This window comes from Dendrobates tinctorius, unplaced genomic scaffold (assembly GCF_039654945.1).
Source record: "Dendrobates tinctorius isolate UK_male_01 unplaced genomic scaffold, ASM3965494v1 ptg000138l, whole genome shotgun sequence".
In the NCBI taxonomy this organism is placed as follows: domain Eukaryota; kingdom Metazoa; phylum Chordata; class Amphibia; order Anura; family Dendrobatidae; genus Dendrobates; species Dendrobates tinctorius.
Window position 1 is genome coordinate 15,548,024 of NW_027361806.1, and position 15,015 is coordinate 15,563,038.

Sequence of the window (15,015 nt, forward strand, 5' to 3'; positions counted from 1 at the left end):
TCTCGTATCCAGTGCATGCTCCAGCACTGAGTGTGGTCTCGTATCCAGTGCATGCTCCAGCACTGAGTGTGATCTCGTATCCAGTGCGTGCTCCAGCTCTGAGGATGGTCCTATATCCAGTGCGTGCTTCAGCACTGAGTGTGGTCTCGTATCCAGTGCGTGCTCCAGCACTGATTGTGGTCTCGTATCCAGTGCGTGCTCCAGCACTGATTGTGGTTTCGTATCCAGTGCGTGCTCCAGCACTGATTGTGGTCTCGTATCCAGTGCGTGCTCCAGCACTGATTGTGGTCTCGTATCCAGTGCGTGCTCCAGCACTGATTGTGGTCTCGTATCCAGTGCGTGCTCCAGCACTGAGTGTGGTCTCGTATCCAGTGCGTGCTCCAGCTCTGAAGGTGGTCCTATATCGAGGGCGTGCTCCAGCACTGAGTGTGGTCTCGTATCCAGTGCGTGCTCCAGCTCTGAGGGTGGTCCTATATCCAGTGCGTGCTCCAGCACTGAGTGTGGTCTCGTATCCAGTGCGTGCTCCAGCTCTGAAGGTGGTCCTATATCCAGTGCGTGCTCCAGCACTGAGTGTGGTCTCGTATCCAGTGCATGCTCCAGCACTGAGTGTGGTCTCATATCCAGTGCATGCTCCAGCACTGAGTGTGATCTCGTATCCAGTGCGTGCTCCAGCTCTGAGGATGGTCCTATATCCAGTGCGTGCTTCAGCACTGAGTGTGGTCTCGTATCCAGTGCGTGCTCCAGCACTGAGTGTGGTCCTATATCCAGTGCGTGCTCCAGCACTGAGTGTGGTCTCGTATCCAGTGCGTGCTCCAGCTCTGAAGGTGGTCCTATATCCAGTGCGTGCTCCAGCTCTGATTGTGGTCTCGTATCCAGTGCGTGCTCCAGCACTGATTGTGGTCTCGTATCCAGTGCGTGCTCCAGCACTGATTGTGGTCTTGTATCCAGTGCGTGCTCCAGCACTGAGTGTGGTCTCGTATCCAGTGCGTGCTCCAGCTCTGAAGGTGGTCCTATATCGAGGGCGTGCTCCAGCACTGAGTGTGGTCTCGTATCCAGTGCGTGCTCCAGCTCTGAGGGTGGTCCTATATCCAGTGCGTGCTCCAGCACTGAGTGTGGTCTCGTATCCAGTGCGTGCTCCAGCTCTGAAGGTGGTCCTATATCCAGTGCGTGCTCCAGCACTGAGTGTGGTCTCGTATCCAGTGCATGCTCCAGCACTGAGTGTGGTCTCGTATCCAGTGCGTGCTCCAGCTCTGAGGATGGTCCTATATCCAGTGCGTGCTTCAGCACTGAGTGTGGTCTCGTATCCAGTGCGTGCTCCAGCACTGAGTGTGGTCCTATATCCAGTGCGTGCTCCAGCACTGAGTGTGGTCTCGTATCCAGTGCGTGCTCCAGCTCTGAAGGTGGTCCTATATCCAGTGCGTGCTCCAGCTCTGATTGTGTTCTCGTATCCAGTGCGTGCTCCAGCACTGATTGTGGTCTCGTATCCAGTGCGTGCTCCAGCACTGATTGTGGTCTTGTATCCAGTGCGTGCTCCAGCACTGAGTGTGGTCTCGTATCCAGTGCGTGCTCCAGCTCTGAAGGTGGTCCTATATCGAGGGCGTGCTCCAGCACTGAGTGTGGTCTCGTATCCAGTGCGTGCTCCAGCTCTGAGGGTGGTCCTATATCCAGTGCGTGCTCCAGCACTGAGTGTGGTCTCGTATCCAGTGCGTGCTCCAGCTCTGAAGGTGGTCCTATATCCAGTGCGTGCTCCAGCACTGAGTGTGGTCTCGTATCCAGTGCATGCTCCAGCACTGAGTGTGGTCTCATATCCAGTGCATGCTCCAGCACTGAGTGTGATCTCGTATCCAGTGCGTGCTCCAGCTCTGAGGATGGTCCTATATCCAGTGCGTGCTTCAGCACTGAGTGTGGTCTCGTATCCAGTGCGTGCTCCAGCACTGAGTGTGGTCCTATATCCAGTGCGTGCTCCAGCACTGAGTGTGGTCTCGTATCCAGTGCGTGCTCCAGCTCTGAAGGTGGTCCTATATCCAGTGCGTGCTCCAGCTCTGATTGTGGTCTCGTATCCAGTGCGTGCTCCAGCACTGATTGTGGTCTCGTATCCAGTGCGTGCTCCAGCACTGATTGTGGTCTTGTATCCAGTGCGTGCTCCAGCACTGAGTGTGGTCTCGTATCCAGTGCGTGCTCCAGCTCTGAAGGTGGTCCTATATCGAGGGCGTGCTCCAGCACTGAGTGTGGTCTCGTATCCAGTGCGTGCTCCAGCTCTGAGGGTGGTCCTATATCCAGTGCGTGCTCCAGCACTGAGTGTGGTCTCGTATGCAGTGCGTGCTCCAGCTCTGAAGGTGGTCCTATATCCAGTGCGTGCTCCAGCACTGAGTGTGGTCTCGTATCCAGTGCATGCTCCAGCACTGAGTGTGGTCTCGTATCCAGTGCGTGCTCCAGCTCTGAGGATGGTCCTATATCCAGTGCGTGCTTCAGCACTGAGTGTGGTCTCGTATCCAGTGCGTGCTCCAGCACTGAGTGTGGTCCTATATCCAGTGCGTGCTCCAGCACTGAGTGTGGTCTCGTATCCAGTGCGTGCTCCAGCTCTGAAGGTGGTCCTATATCCAGTGCGTGCTCCAGCTCTGATTGTGGTCTCGTATCCAGTGCGTGCTCCAGCACTGATTGTGGTCTCGTATCCAGTGCGTGCTCCAGCACTGATTGTGGTCTTGTATCCAGTGCGTGCTCCAGCACTGAGTGTGGTCTCGTATCCAGTGCGTGCTCCAGCTCTGAAGGTGGTCCTATATCGAGGGCGTGCTCCAGCACTGAGTGTGGTCTCGTATCCAGTGCGTGCTCCAGCTCTGAGGGTGGTCCTATATCCAGTGCGTGCTCCAGCACTGAGTGTGGTCTCGTATCCAGTGCGTGCTCCAGCTCTGAAGGTGGTCCTATATCCAGTGCGTGCTCCAGCACTGAGTGTGGTCTCGTATCCAGTGCATGCTCCAGCACTGAGTGTGATCTCGTATCCAGTGCGTGCTCCAGCTCTGAGGATGGTCCTATATCCAGTGCGTGCTTCAGCACTGAGTGTGGTCTCGTATCCAGTGCGTGCTCCAGCACTGAGTGTGGTCCTATATCCAGTGCGTGCTCCAGCACTGAGTGTGGTCTCGTATCCAGTGCGTGCTCCAGCTCTGAAGGTGGTCCTATATCCAGTGCGTGCTCCAGCTCTGATTGTGGTCTCGTATCCAGTGCGTGCTCCAGCACTGATTGTGGTCTCGTATCCAGTGCGTGCTCCAGCACTGATTGTGGTCTTGTATCCAGTGCGTGCTCCAGCACTGAGTGTGGTCTCGTATCCAGTGCGTGCTCCAGCTCTGAAGGTGGTCCTATATCGAGGGCGTGCTCCAGCACTGAGTGTGGTCTCGTATCCAGTGCGTGCTCCAGCTCTGAGGGTGGTCCTATATCCAGTGCGTGCTCCAGCACTGAGTGTGGTCTCGTATCCAGTGCGTGCTCCAGCTCTGAAGGTGGTCCTATATCCAGTGCGTGCTCCAGCACTGAGTGTGGTCTCGTATCCAGTGCATGCTCCAGCACTGAGTGTGGTCTCGTATCCAGTGCGTGCTCCAGCTCTGAGGATGGTCCTATATCCAGTGCGTGCTTCAGCACTGAGTGTGGTCTCGTATCCAGTGCGTGCTCCAGCACTGAGTGTGGTCCTATATCCAGTGCGTGCTCCAGCACTGAGTGTGGTCTCGTATCCAGTGCGTGCTCCAGCTCTGAAGGTGGTCCTATATCCAGTGCGTGCTCCAGCTCTGAGTGTGGTCTCGTATCCAGTGCGTGCTCCAGCACTGAGTGTGGTCTCGTATCCAGTGCGTGCTCCAGCACTGAGTGTGGTCTCGTATCCAGTGCGTGCTCCAGCACTGAGTGTGGTCTCGTATCCAGTGCGTGCTCCAGCACTGAGTGTGGTCTCGTATCCAGTGCGTGCTCCAGCACTGAGTGTGGTCTCGTATCCAGTGCGTGCTCCAGCACTGAGTGTGGTCTCGTATCCAGTGCGTGCTCCAGCACTGAGTGTGGTCTCGTATCCAGTGCGTGCTCCAGCACTGAGTGTGGTCTCGTATCCAGTGCGTGCTCCAGCACTGAGTGTGGTCTCGTATCCAGTGCGTGCTCCAGCACTGAGTGTGGTCTCGTATCCAGTGCGTGCTCCAGCACTGAGTGTGGTCTCGTATCCAGTGCGTGCTCCAGCACTGAGTGTGGTCTCGTATCCAGTGCGTGCTCCAGCACTGAGTGTGGTCTCGTATCCAGTGCGTGCTCCAGCACTGAGTGTGGTCTCGTATCCAGTGCGTGCTCCAGCACTGAGTGTGGTCTCGTATCCAGTGCGTGCTCCAGCACTGAGTGTGGTCTCGTATCCAGTGCGTGCTCCAGCACTGAGTGTGGTCTCGTATCCAGTGCGTGCTCCAGCACTGAGTGTGGTCTCGTATCCAGTGCGTGCTCCAGCACTGAGTGTGGTCTCGTATCCAGTGCGTGCTCCAGCACTGAGTGTGGTCTCGTATCCAGTGCGTGCTCCAGCACTGAGTGTGGTCCTATATCGAGGGCGTGCTCCAGCACTGAGTGTGGTCTCGTATCCAGTGCGTGCTCCAGCACTGAGTGTGGTCTCGTATCCAGTGCGTGCTCCAGCTCTGAAGGTGGTCCTATATCGAGGGCGTGCTCCAGCACTGAGTGTGGTCTCGTATCCAGTGCGTGCTCCAGCTCTGAGGGTGGTCCTCTATCCAGTGCGTGCTCCAGCACTGAGTGTGGTCTCGTATCCAGTGCGCGCTCCAGCTCTGAAGGTGGTCCTATATCCAGTGCGTGCTCCAGCACTGAGTGTGGTCTCGTATCCAGTGCATGCTCCAGCACTGAGTGTGGTCCTATATCCAGTGCGTGCTCCAGCTCTGCCCTTGTCCTCACTTAGTATATGTACCACTCTATGAAGTCACCCTCTTCTGCAATGAAATTTTGCAAATGTGCGACATGTTGCTGGTCTGGTGCATAACTGATACTCTCCGTTTTGTAAAAAATGGATCATCAGTCACCCCCCCTCCCCTTGGTATTGCCTCTTCATTCTCTAATATGGCATTTTACTGGGAGTTCTGCAAACCAAACAAGCTAGTTTTGCGCTGATTTTCCGTTGCGTTAATCTAGATCATATTACCCTGAAGATCTGCATTGCTGTGCTGGAATGGACTGACCCTGCCATCCGCGGGTCTCATGATCATGATAAGAAGTCTCTGCTTAGTCTCCGTATCAAGGACAAAAATAGCTTGAGTGTTGAGCCGAGCACGTTCTCAGCGTAACACTTAGCGGATGCTTCTTGCAGTTGCCTTCACTTGGTGAGTTTGATGGTCAAGTGTAGAATGGTTTTATCTTACATAAAGATATGGGCAACTGGAGCACAGCCAAAAAGCTGTACACCATCAACTGCTGGAGTCTGGTTTAGTAAAGTAACACAACACAGCGATTGTGAATGCCACGTCACCTCTTTCTAAATACATTACTGATCCTGAGTTACCTCTTGTATTATACTCCAGAGCTGCGCTCACTATTCTGCTGGTGCAGTCACTGTGTACATACATTACTGATCCTGAGTTACCTCTTGTATTAGGCTGTGTGCACACGCTGCGGATTAGGTGCGGATTCATCCGCGCGGATTTTGTAAAATCCGCATGTGAAACCGCAGGTCAAAAGACCTGCGGTTTTACCTGCGGATTGCTCTGCGGTTTTGTCCTGCGGTTTTTCATCTCCTCAATAGAGGAGATGGCAAACCGCAGGAGAATCCGCAGAAAGAATTGACATGTCAATTCTTTCTGCGGATTGAAAACCGCAGATAATCCGCGCGGGAAATTCCTCACCGTCTGCACTGCGGTTTTTGATTCCCATAGGGAATCATGGTACTGTACACCGCAGCAAAATCCGCAGCGTGTGCACACAGCCTTATACTCCAGAGCTGCGCTCACTATTCTGCTGGTGCAGTCACTGTGTACATACATTACATTGCTGATCTTGTACTGATCTTGAGGTACATCCTGCACCAGCAGAATAGTGAGTGCAGCTCTGGAGTATAAAACAGGATGTAACTCAGGATCAGTAATGTAATGTATGTACACAGTGACTGCACCAGCAGAATAGAGAGTGCAGCTCTGGGGTATAAAACAAGATGTAACTCAGGATCAGTAATGTAATGTAATGTATGTACACAGTGACTGCACCAGGAGAATAGTGAGTGCAGCTCTGGAGTATAATACAAGATGTAACTCAGGATCAGTATAGGGTAAGTGTTCTGTTGTATTTAATTGTATTAGGCATACTCTTGCAGTATTTGTCTTCTGATGCAATTCTTTTTTTGTTTGTTTCAGGAGTAAAGGAGTTCTTCACACATTTTCAGGAACTGAGACAAATAAAATCTGGCCGTACATCTACACGCTCATGAGTACCAGAACCACACCGGTTCATCCCGAGGACACCAGCCAAGCCTTGCGCCAAGAGAACCCATAGACCCGCGGGTTATTTATTGATCTCTGTGTGCGGTATCCATGTGGTGCTATGTACTCATGATCCATGAATTGTTTATGATGTTTTGTTACGTTTTTTTTCTCTTTCAGGATAAGTAACTTTGATTAGAAAAACGTTTTCTAAATTTGTTCAGTGTTTCTCAGAGCGTCAACCAATGAACTGCCCGCTGCAATTAGCTGTATATTTTTTGAATATATCTATATAGCGTATCGGTTATTAATGGCCTTGTGACCTTTATGATATCCTGTATTTTTGTGAAAATATATATATGTCAAAGTAATTTTTTTTGTAAAAGATCTAATACATAACAACGGGTCCCATGTATCAAAACTGAGAGAAGTGGCTTTGTGATCCATGGGAACCCATCAGAAGCTGTTTTATAACTTGCAATGGAGCAATGAAACATGGATTCTGATTGACTTCCATGGGAAAGAAGGCTGATTTGTCTCCAAGACACATGGGGACCGTTCCTATACAGATCAAAGACGGTCAGAGATTGCATAAAGCAGTGGGGCAGATTTACCAGGACTGACACAGGGCATTCACCTTATCATTTGCAGGACATTTGCTCCTAGAAATGCCTATCTTGGGGAATATTTGCATTATTCATCCTCTTTCAGATAAATTTTACAGGACAAACTAGACTATTGAGAGAAAGAACACAGGGACAATCATGATGCTACTAAAAAAAATGATAATTGAGCATTTTTATCTGTAATACTCCAGCCTAATTCTTTTTGTTTTGCTTTGCCTGACTCAGTGCTAACAACTTCTGTTAGTAAATCCTTGATAAATGACTGCCATGAGACCACACTCTTTAAGGGGTTGAACAAGAATGGGGTGTATTGCAGGCCCTTTAGATTCAAGGATAAATGCACCCCATTTTGTCATATCCTAAATGGAAACAGTCAGCAAGTTTTTACATATGGAAGTAGTGGGATGGCCCAATAGGCTCTTGTCCCCCAGTAAAAATGAAACTTTTTTTAGAGATCCAATGGGCCAGTCTTTATAAATCTAGCATACTATTACGTCTAGAGGGGAACTTGCTCATGGGTTCCTTTTGGAGAGATTGTGTTGTGCCGTTCAATTCTGCGTTGGGAGGCGCTGATGACGTTGCATTGATAGATAGCTGCTTGGATGAGGGCATTATTGGCAGCCATCATGCATCTGTTGTAAGGAACCATAAGGTGCACGATACTTGCTGGTCCTGCCTGTGTCTTGGTAGGTATCCATTGAGGCAGGTCACCTGCACCGCTCATCTGCTGATGCAAAGGAGATTGGCATCGGACTAACCTTTTTAAGGATTTGTTTCTCAGCCCTGGAACCTTCCTAGGCTGCTGCCAAACTTCTCTTTTGTCTCACAAAAAGTAGAGCATGTAATTACATGGGGTGGGGTTTAGAAAACTTAGGGCACACGCTTCTGTAGTCCATCAAGAAGGACCATAAAAGCTGAACTTATGTGCAAAGTAAACACACAGTACTAATGTTTCACCAATATTTCCCCATGGCAGAAGGCCCACGCACAATAGAGGTGAGGGTGCACAACACAGGTGAGGGTGTGCACAATAGAAGTGGGGGTGTGCACAACAGAGGTGAGGGTGCGCAACACAGGTGAGGGTGTGCAAAACAGAGGCTAGAGTGTGCACAACAGAGGTGAGGATGTGCACAACACATGTGACGGTGTGCGCAACAGAGGTGAGGGTGTGTGCAACAGAGGTGAAGTGTGCACCGCAGAGGTTAGGGTGGGCAGCTGTGCGATCAGTCAGTGGTATGCCTTCACCATCGATTTTTTTTTTTTTGGCACCCCATAATGTCACCAATCCTAGGGTAATTCTGCACCCCGGAATTTTGCTTCTAGCAGTCTGGCCATTACCCTGCGTCACGATGATAAATCTGCCCTGGTATTTATAATGAGGTTCTGATCAGAGGATTCCCAGGTCTTGTGCTCTCTGTTATCGAGAGCGGTGCAGACCCAGTATATGAATATTTATGGCACAAGATGTTTGTTTTTTTCCCTCCATTATCATCATATCATCAAATGTGATTAAAATACAAATTCTGAAACTGTGTTTGTGATTCATATTTTCCATCTGGTTGTATGTTACATACATGTGTATATAGCAGATACACATGTATTCATACAGTGCATATACACTCACAGAGGATCACATATGGGAATGAATATACACGTGCATGCCGATGGGTGTATAGTCCATCTATGTTCTGTATGTGATCCTGGGACACACTGAATGAAAAGCAGTGGTCCATTCCTGTACAGGAGGAAAGACAGGGCCTTTACGATCGATATCCATGGACAAAGTGCATCCATAAAATAGCCATGGCTTGAACTGATTTTCTGTCAAACAAATGTTCTCCGATCAATTATCAGTTCCCTTTCACCATTGCGCCTGATTAGTGATGAGTGAACGTGCTTGGATAAGGTGTTATCCGAGCATGCTCCTGTGCTAACCGAGTGTCTTTGTCATGCTCGAAAAATATGTTCGATTCCCCGCTCCTGCATGTCTCGCAGCTGTTAAACAGAAACAACACATGCGGGGATTGCCTAACAAACAGGAAATCCATGCATGTGTTTTGGCTGTCGAACAGCTGCGATACATGCAGGAGCGGGGAATAGAACATATTATTCAAGCACGCCGAAATCACTTGGTAAGCACCCGAGCATGCTCAGATAACACCTTATCCGAGCACGTTCGCTCAGTTCTAAGCAGAACCATTGAATTTATTACAAAAGATCTAGAATTGTTTCCCCTGTGCTGGTGCTGCAATAAGAGCGGTAACCAAACAGCAGACAAAAAAGCAGCCAGCAAACAACAGTGATGTGCACTTGCTTCAGTTTGCTGCATGACATCACTGAGCAATAGAGAATTTCAGCAGAGTCAGCGGATAAATACAATAATATAGGATTGGAGCCATTTACACTGACTTGCATACATTACTGATCCTGAGTTACATCCTGTATTATACTCAAGAGCTATACAAGATCAGTAATGTAATGTATGTACACACTCATTTCATCAGCAGAATAGTGAGTGCAGCTCTGGAGTATAATACAGGAAGTAACTCAGGATCAGTAATGTAATGTATGTACACAGTGACTGCACCAGCAGAATAGTGAGTGAAGCTCTGGAGTATAATACAGGAGGTAAGTCAGGATCAGTAATGTATGTACACAGTGACTGCACCAGCAGAATAGTGAGTGCAGCTCTTGGGTATAATACAGGAGGTAACTCAGGATTAGTAAAGTAATGTATGTACACAGTGACTGCACCAGCAGAATAGTGAGTGCAGCTCTGGAATATAATACAGGATGTAACTCAGGATCAGTAATATAATGTATGTACATAGTGACTGCACCAGCAGAATAGTGAGTGCAGCTCTGGAGTATAATACAGGAGGTAACTCAGGATCAGTAATGTAATGTATGTACACAGTGACTGCACCAGCAGAATAGTGAGTGCAGCTCTGGATTATAATTCAGGATGTAACTCAGGATCAGTAATGACACAGTGACTGCACCAGCAGAATAGTGAGCGCAGCTCTGGAGTATAATACAGGAGGTAACTCAGGATCAGTAATGTATGTACACAGTGACTGCACCAGCGTGCTCTGATGGTTCATCTGTGCTACTGAGCAATTTATTAGCCATTAACAACTTTTCATTGTAATGGTGGGATCAAAAAACGATAATCCCACCAACTCTGCATTCAAATACCACAAATGGTTCGAAAATTTGGTCAGGGCTATTTCTGCAATGTTGTTGTCACATTCTTTATAGTCTAACAGACTATGCAAAATAGCTAAATCTTAAAATACCTCAATTTGGATTTTTTCAAACTTTGAGCGACGTGCGGCACGGGTTAACGTCGTTTGATCGAGCTCAAATTTTGGCTCTCTCAATATCTGGAAAGGGGAATCGTTTTGTGGGGTCCAGACGAACAAGATTCTGACATTTCCCCCCCCCCATATGAGATCCGGTCACCCTAGTGCACACGTTGCGGATTTGGCTGCGGATCCGTAGCAGTTTTCCATGCGGTGTACAGTACCATGTAACCCTATGGAAATCCAAATCTGCTGTGCACATGCTATGGAAAATTCCACACAGATTTGCTGCGGTTTATTTTCTGCAGTATGTCAATTCTTTGTGCGGAATCCGCAGCTTTTTTTACACCTCTTCCATTATAGGAATCCGCAGGTGTAAAAACGCAGGTGAAATCCACACAAAATCTGCACTAAATCCGCATGTAAAACGCAGGTCATTTTACCTGCTGATTCAGCCAAATCCGAGCGGAAAATTCCGAAGCCAAATCCGCAATGTGTGCACATACCCTAAGGATGTGTGCACACGCTGCGGATTCTGCTGCGGATCCGCAGCAGTTTCTGCTGCGGTGTACAGTACCATAATATCCTATGGGAAATGGAAACCGCAGTGCAGACGGTACGGATTTTTCCGCACGGATTTGCTTCGGTTTCTAATCCGCAGAAAGAATTGACATGTCACTACTTTTCTGCAGATTCTGCTGCGGTTTACCATCTCCTCCATTGTAGAGGTGTAAAACCGCAGGGCAAAACCGCAGGCTAATCCGCAGATAAACCGCAGGTCTTTTGACCTGCGAATTTTGCTAAATCCGCGCGGATCAATCTGCAGCAGAATCCGCAGCATGTGCACACACCATAACACTTCTGGTGGTGAATTGGCTCCTATAAATTTATAAGAACACAGTGGAACTCTGGCCACAACGAAAATGAATTCTGTGAACTTTATGTTGCAGCGGGCCGGGTCCTGAGCTGCTTAACACATGGCGTCAGGTTCAGACTACAGGGTTTGTTTGCGGGGTGTAAACATGGATACAGATATGTCTACACAGGAGCTGTACAAATTTTGCACAAGTACCTTTTATGTTTTAGATGCATATGTATATATACACACCTGTTATAGCAAAGCTAATAAATACTATTGTGACTATAACGGGTTCACAGTCAGTGGTGTTTGTGATGGGCATCCCTGGACTTTTCTTCTATACTGTTGTCATAAGGACGTTTTCGTTTGCTTCCCTCATTCCTTACATGTTTCTCTGTCTCATTTGCACGTTACTTCTCACATTTCTACAGCCATCTTTTGTATTGTCAGGTTACAGGTGCGAGTGATTAACTACAATCCAAAGTAATGTCTCCCAGATATGGGGAAGGTGAGACCCCACTCCCTCCAGATGCACTAATATAATATTTTGTACTTTTTTATGTCTTTGTGTTTTATAAATATTTTCTATATTATAAATCTTTTCATGCAAAACAAAAGAATCATAATGCAGGATGGAAACGTAATAAAGAATAAAAATAATAAAAATTCCATGACCATTTGAAAGAAATGAATAATGTTTTTGACCATTTTGTAGCCATCTTTCACGGACTTTTAACTTGCAAATCTGTCTAGTTCTGCAATGATACAATCCACACTACTGTAATTTATTAGACTAGGATTTCTCAAAATGCTCCATGCCTATTGGGGAAAGGACCTAATTGCAAATATTCTTTTATACTGCTGGATGTTGCATTTCTTACCCCTCCTTTCTACCACATAGTCTCTGACTCTGGCCAGGATCACACATGCAAGAAACTCGGACGAGTCTCGCATCTTAATACCCGGCACTGCCGCCGACACTCGGGAGCGGAGCGTGCGGCTGCATAGAAATACATGCAGCCGCAAGCTCCTCTCCTGTGTGCCAGCGGCAGTGCCGGGTATTAAGATGCGAGACTCGTCTGAGTTTCTCGCATGTGTGATCCCGGCCTATAATAAACACTCGCTTGCCTCGGGGATGGAGGTAATATTTGTGCTCACTCAACTTTTCAACCACATGACATTGAAGGAAAACTTAGGAACAGGAGGTGGCAGCAAGTTGTGAGTCTCTGGCATTATAATTATTACCAGTTTTCTCTGGATAAGCTACAGATGACAACAAATTCCTTTAGTCCGGCATCTGGTTTTCCTGATATGATGGAATATTTCTAGGGCAAAACTACAAGATGATGTGGAATCTCACAACACAGAGGTCTGTGCATTCATATCAATATTGGAATATGAATTTTTATATGACCATCTGTTAATCCAGAATATTTGATAATCTGTCCGATATTGCTTCCTGTGAACATTAGGTTAGGGCCGGAGTCACACTAGCGAATAGCAACAGATGCGATATGCTAATGACACTCGGCTCCAGCTCTGCTGCGGGTGTGATCCGTGTGTCAGTGCTGTGTGCTATGATTTTCTGGCATGAGCGAATTGGAGCACAGGTGCGGAGGAGACGGAGAAATTAATTTCTCTATCTCCTCCATTGCCGGCATCTGCGGTAACCACACTGCACTCAGGTGACATCCGAGTGCAGTCCGATGTTTCACATGCACCCATAGACTTGTATGGGTGTCTGCGATCCAATTCTCACAGCCATTCACAGCATGCTGCGATTGTTTTTGCATGCGGTATCAGCATGACAGAATGCTCACAGATGTGCACTGCTCCATAGAACAACAGTGGTCCGAGTGCAATCCGATTTTTTTATCGGCTTGCATTCGTCTGATTTATTCGCTCATGTGAGCGAGCCCTAAGGGAATGTTTCTGGGACATTTTCCAAGGCACTAAAAGGACAGAGCAAGTTTCTTAACAGGTAAATCAAAATAAATTGCCGATTTTATGTTTCCTCATTTGTAATCAGCATCAATTTTTTTAGTAAATAAAATGCTTTATGTGCATTTTCTTGTCATCCGTTATCTACGTTTATGAAATGACCTGAAAATAGGGATTCCCCAGCTCCAAAGAACAACATAGCATATTTTATGTTTCAATTTTTTTTTTTAAATTTTCAAGTTCTTTGCTTGACACGGGCTCAGAACCTTTTATAGTGTGACTCTTGCACACAAAAATGAATGTTCCCTTTTACTGACAGCAAGGTGAGATCTTGAATGCCCAGGAATTGAGAGGCTTATTGTATTAGAAAGATGAAGAAATGTTTGGTAAACAATTATTAATCCTTATTAACATAAAACTGAAAAATTTCTTTCAAAAGTATTTATCAGAGAAAGGTGGACACATTAATTAGTATGTACACCCCAACCTCCTCAATGCAGGCACTGGATATGCCGATATCCACTGTCAAAACGTACTGGGATCCAATTTTGAATGCAGCTTTAGCTGTGACGGGTGTAAAAGATTGGATACAACACAAAGATAGTATAAGATAATTCAATATTCATACATTGTCCCCATTTTGCACAGTTACATTTTTCAGATCTCTGCTGCGCCAAAGGTCATGTGCGAGCTGCTATATATAAAGAACAGAACTGCTAATCATTAGTGATGAGCGAACGTGCTCGGATAAGGTGTTATCAGAGCATGCTCGGGTGCTAACCAAGCGACGTCAGCATGCTCAAAAAATGTGTTTGACTCCTCCCCCCCATCTGTGGAATAGTGTGGAATATTGCAAAATCTTGTTCTTCGGCGCCCTCTGGTGTTTTAGTTGAGGCATGAAAGGCACAAAGATGTAACAGCACAAGCATCATTTTCATTTAAGTGGGATTCTATATTAAATGTTATCTCAAGAAGAAACATATAAATTATTTTAGCCACAGATGGCAGACACAGACCATGAAGCTTAGATGACAGGCTGAAAGATGATACTGGATGTGAAGGATGGAAGGAGAGGAGGGAGGTGTCCATCATCACAATCAAGAAATGCATGACAAAATAAAAAAATATTCAGGATTGAGAGTCCTCAGTAGTTGATACCTTTTAATGGCTAACTGAAAAGATGGTAACACATTGCAAGCTTTCGAGACTACTCAGGTCTCTTCATCAGGCTAGCCTGATGAAGAGACCCGAGTAGTCTCGAAAGCTTGCAATGTGTTACCATCTTTTCAGTTAGCCATTAAAAGGTATCAACTACTGAGGACTCTCAATCCTGAATATTTTTCTATCTACTGGCTAACACGGTACAAAGATATACATCTTCCCTGTGACAAAATAAAGTAACACTACTACATACACATATATAACCACTATATTATTGCTATAAGAATATAACTATTATATTACAATAATGCTGCCTCTTGTAGAAAAACTATAAGTACTGTCATACTCCCACCGTGTAGACAAAATTCATTATAGAGCAAGACACACTGTGTGCACTATTAAGCAATTTGTATTTTTGATTATTTATTTACAACATTGATAGCAATAAGCATAGATGGGGTAAAGGGCTTTTTAAGGAGTGTCAAGCTGAAAGCTCGAACATGGGACTGCTACTCAACCCAAAGAAGACAAAGATTTTGGTAATGCTAGGTATGATCAGGACACATCTGAAATGGATGGTGATGAACTGAAAGTTGTAAAGGACTTCAGTCTACTCTGATCGATTATCACTCAAGATGCAGTGACGCCGCCGGAAGACAACAGGAGAACAGCCATGGACAAATCACCAATGAAATCACTAGACAAGGTCT

At 46.9% G+C, this 15,015-nt stretch overlaps 1 protein-coding gene across 2 annotated transcripts in view; it reads left to right on the top strand.

The window, feature by feature from the left end:
- Positions 1–8,568, top strand: part of AK4 (adenylate kinase 4) — a 70,571-nt gene extending 62,003 nt beyond the window's left edge. For both annotated transcript variants that reach the window (XM_073544694.1, XM_073544693.1), the window contains one exon: positions 6,348–8,568. In XM_073544694.1, coding sequence (XP_073400795.1) covers positions 6,348–6,486 — 139 coding nt within the window. In that variant the 3' untranslated portion in view covers positions 6,487–8,568. The remainder of the gene's footprint in view (positions 1–6,347) is intronic.
- The last annotated feature ends 6,447 nt before the right edge of the window (positions 8,569–15,015 follow it).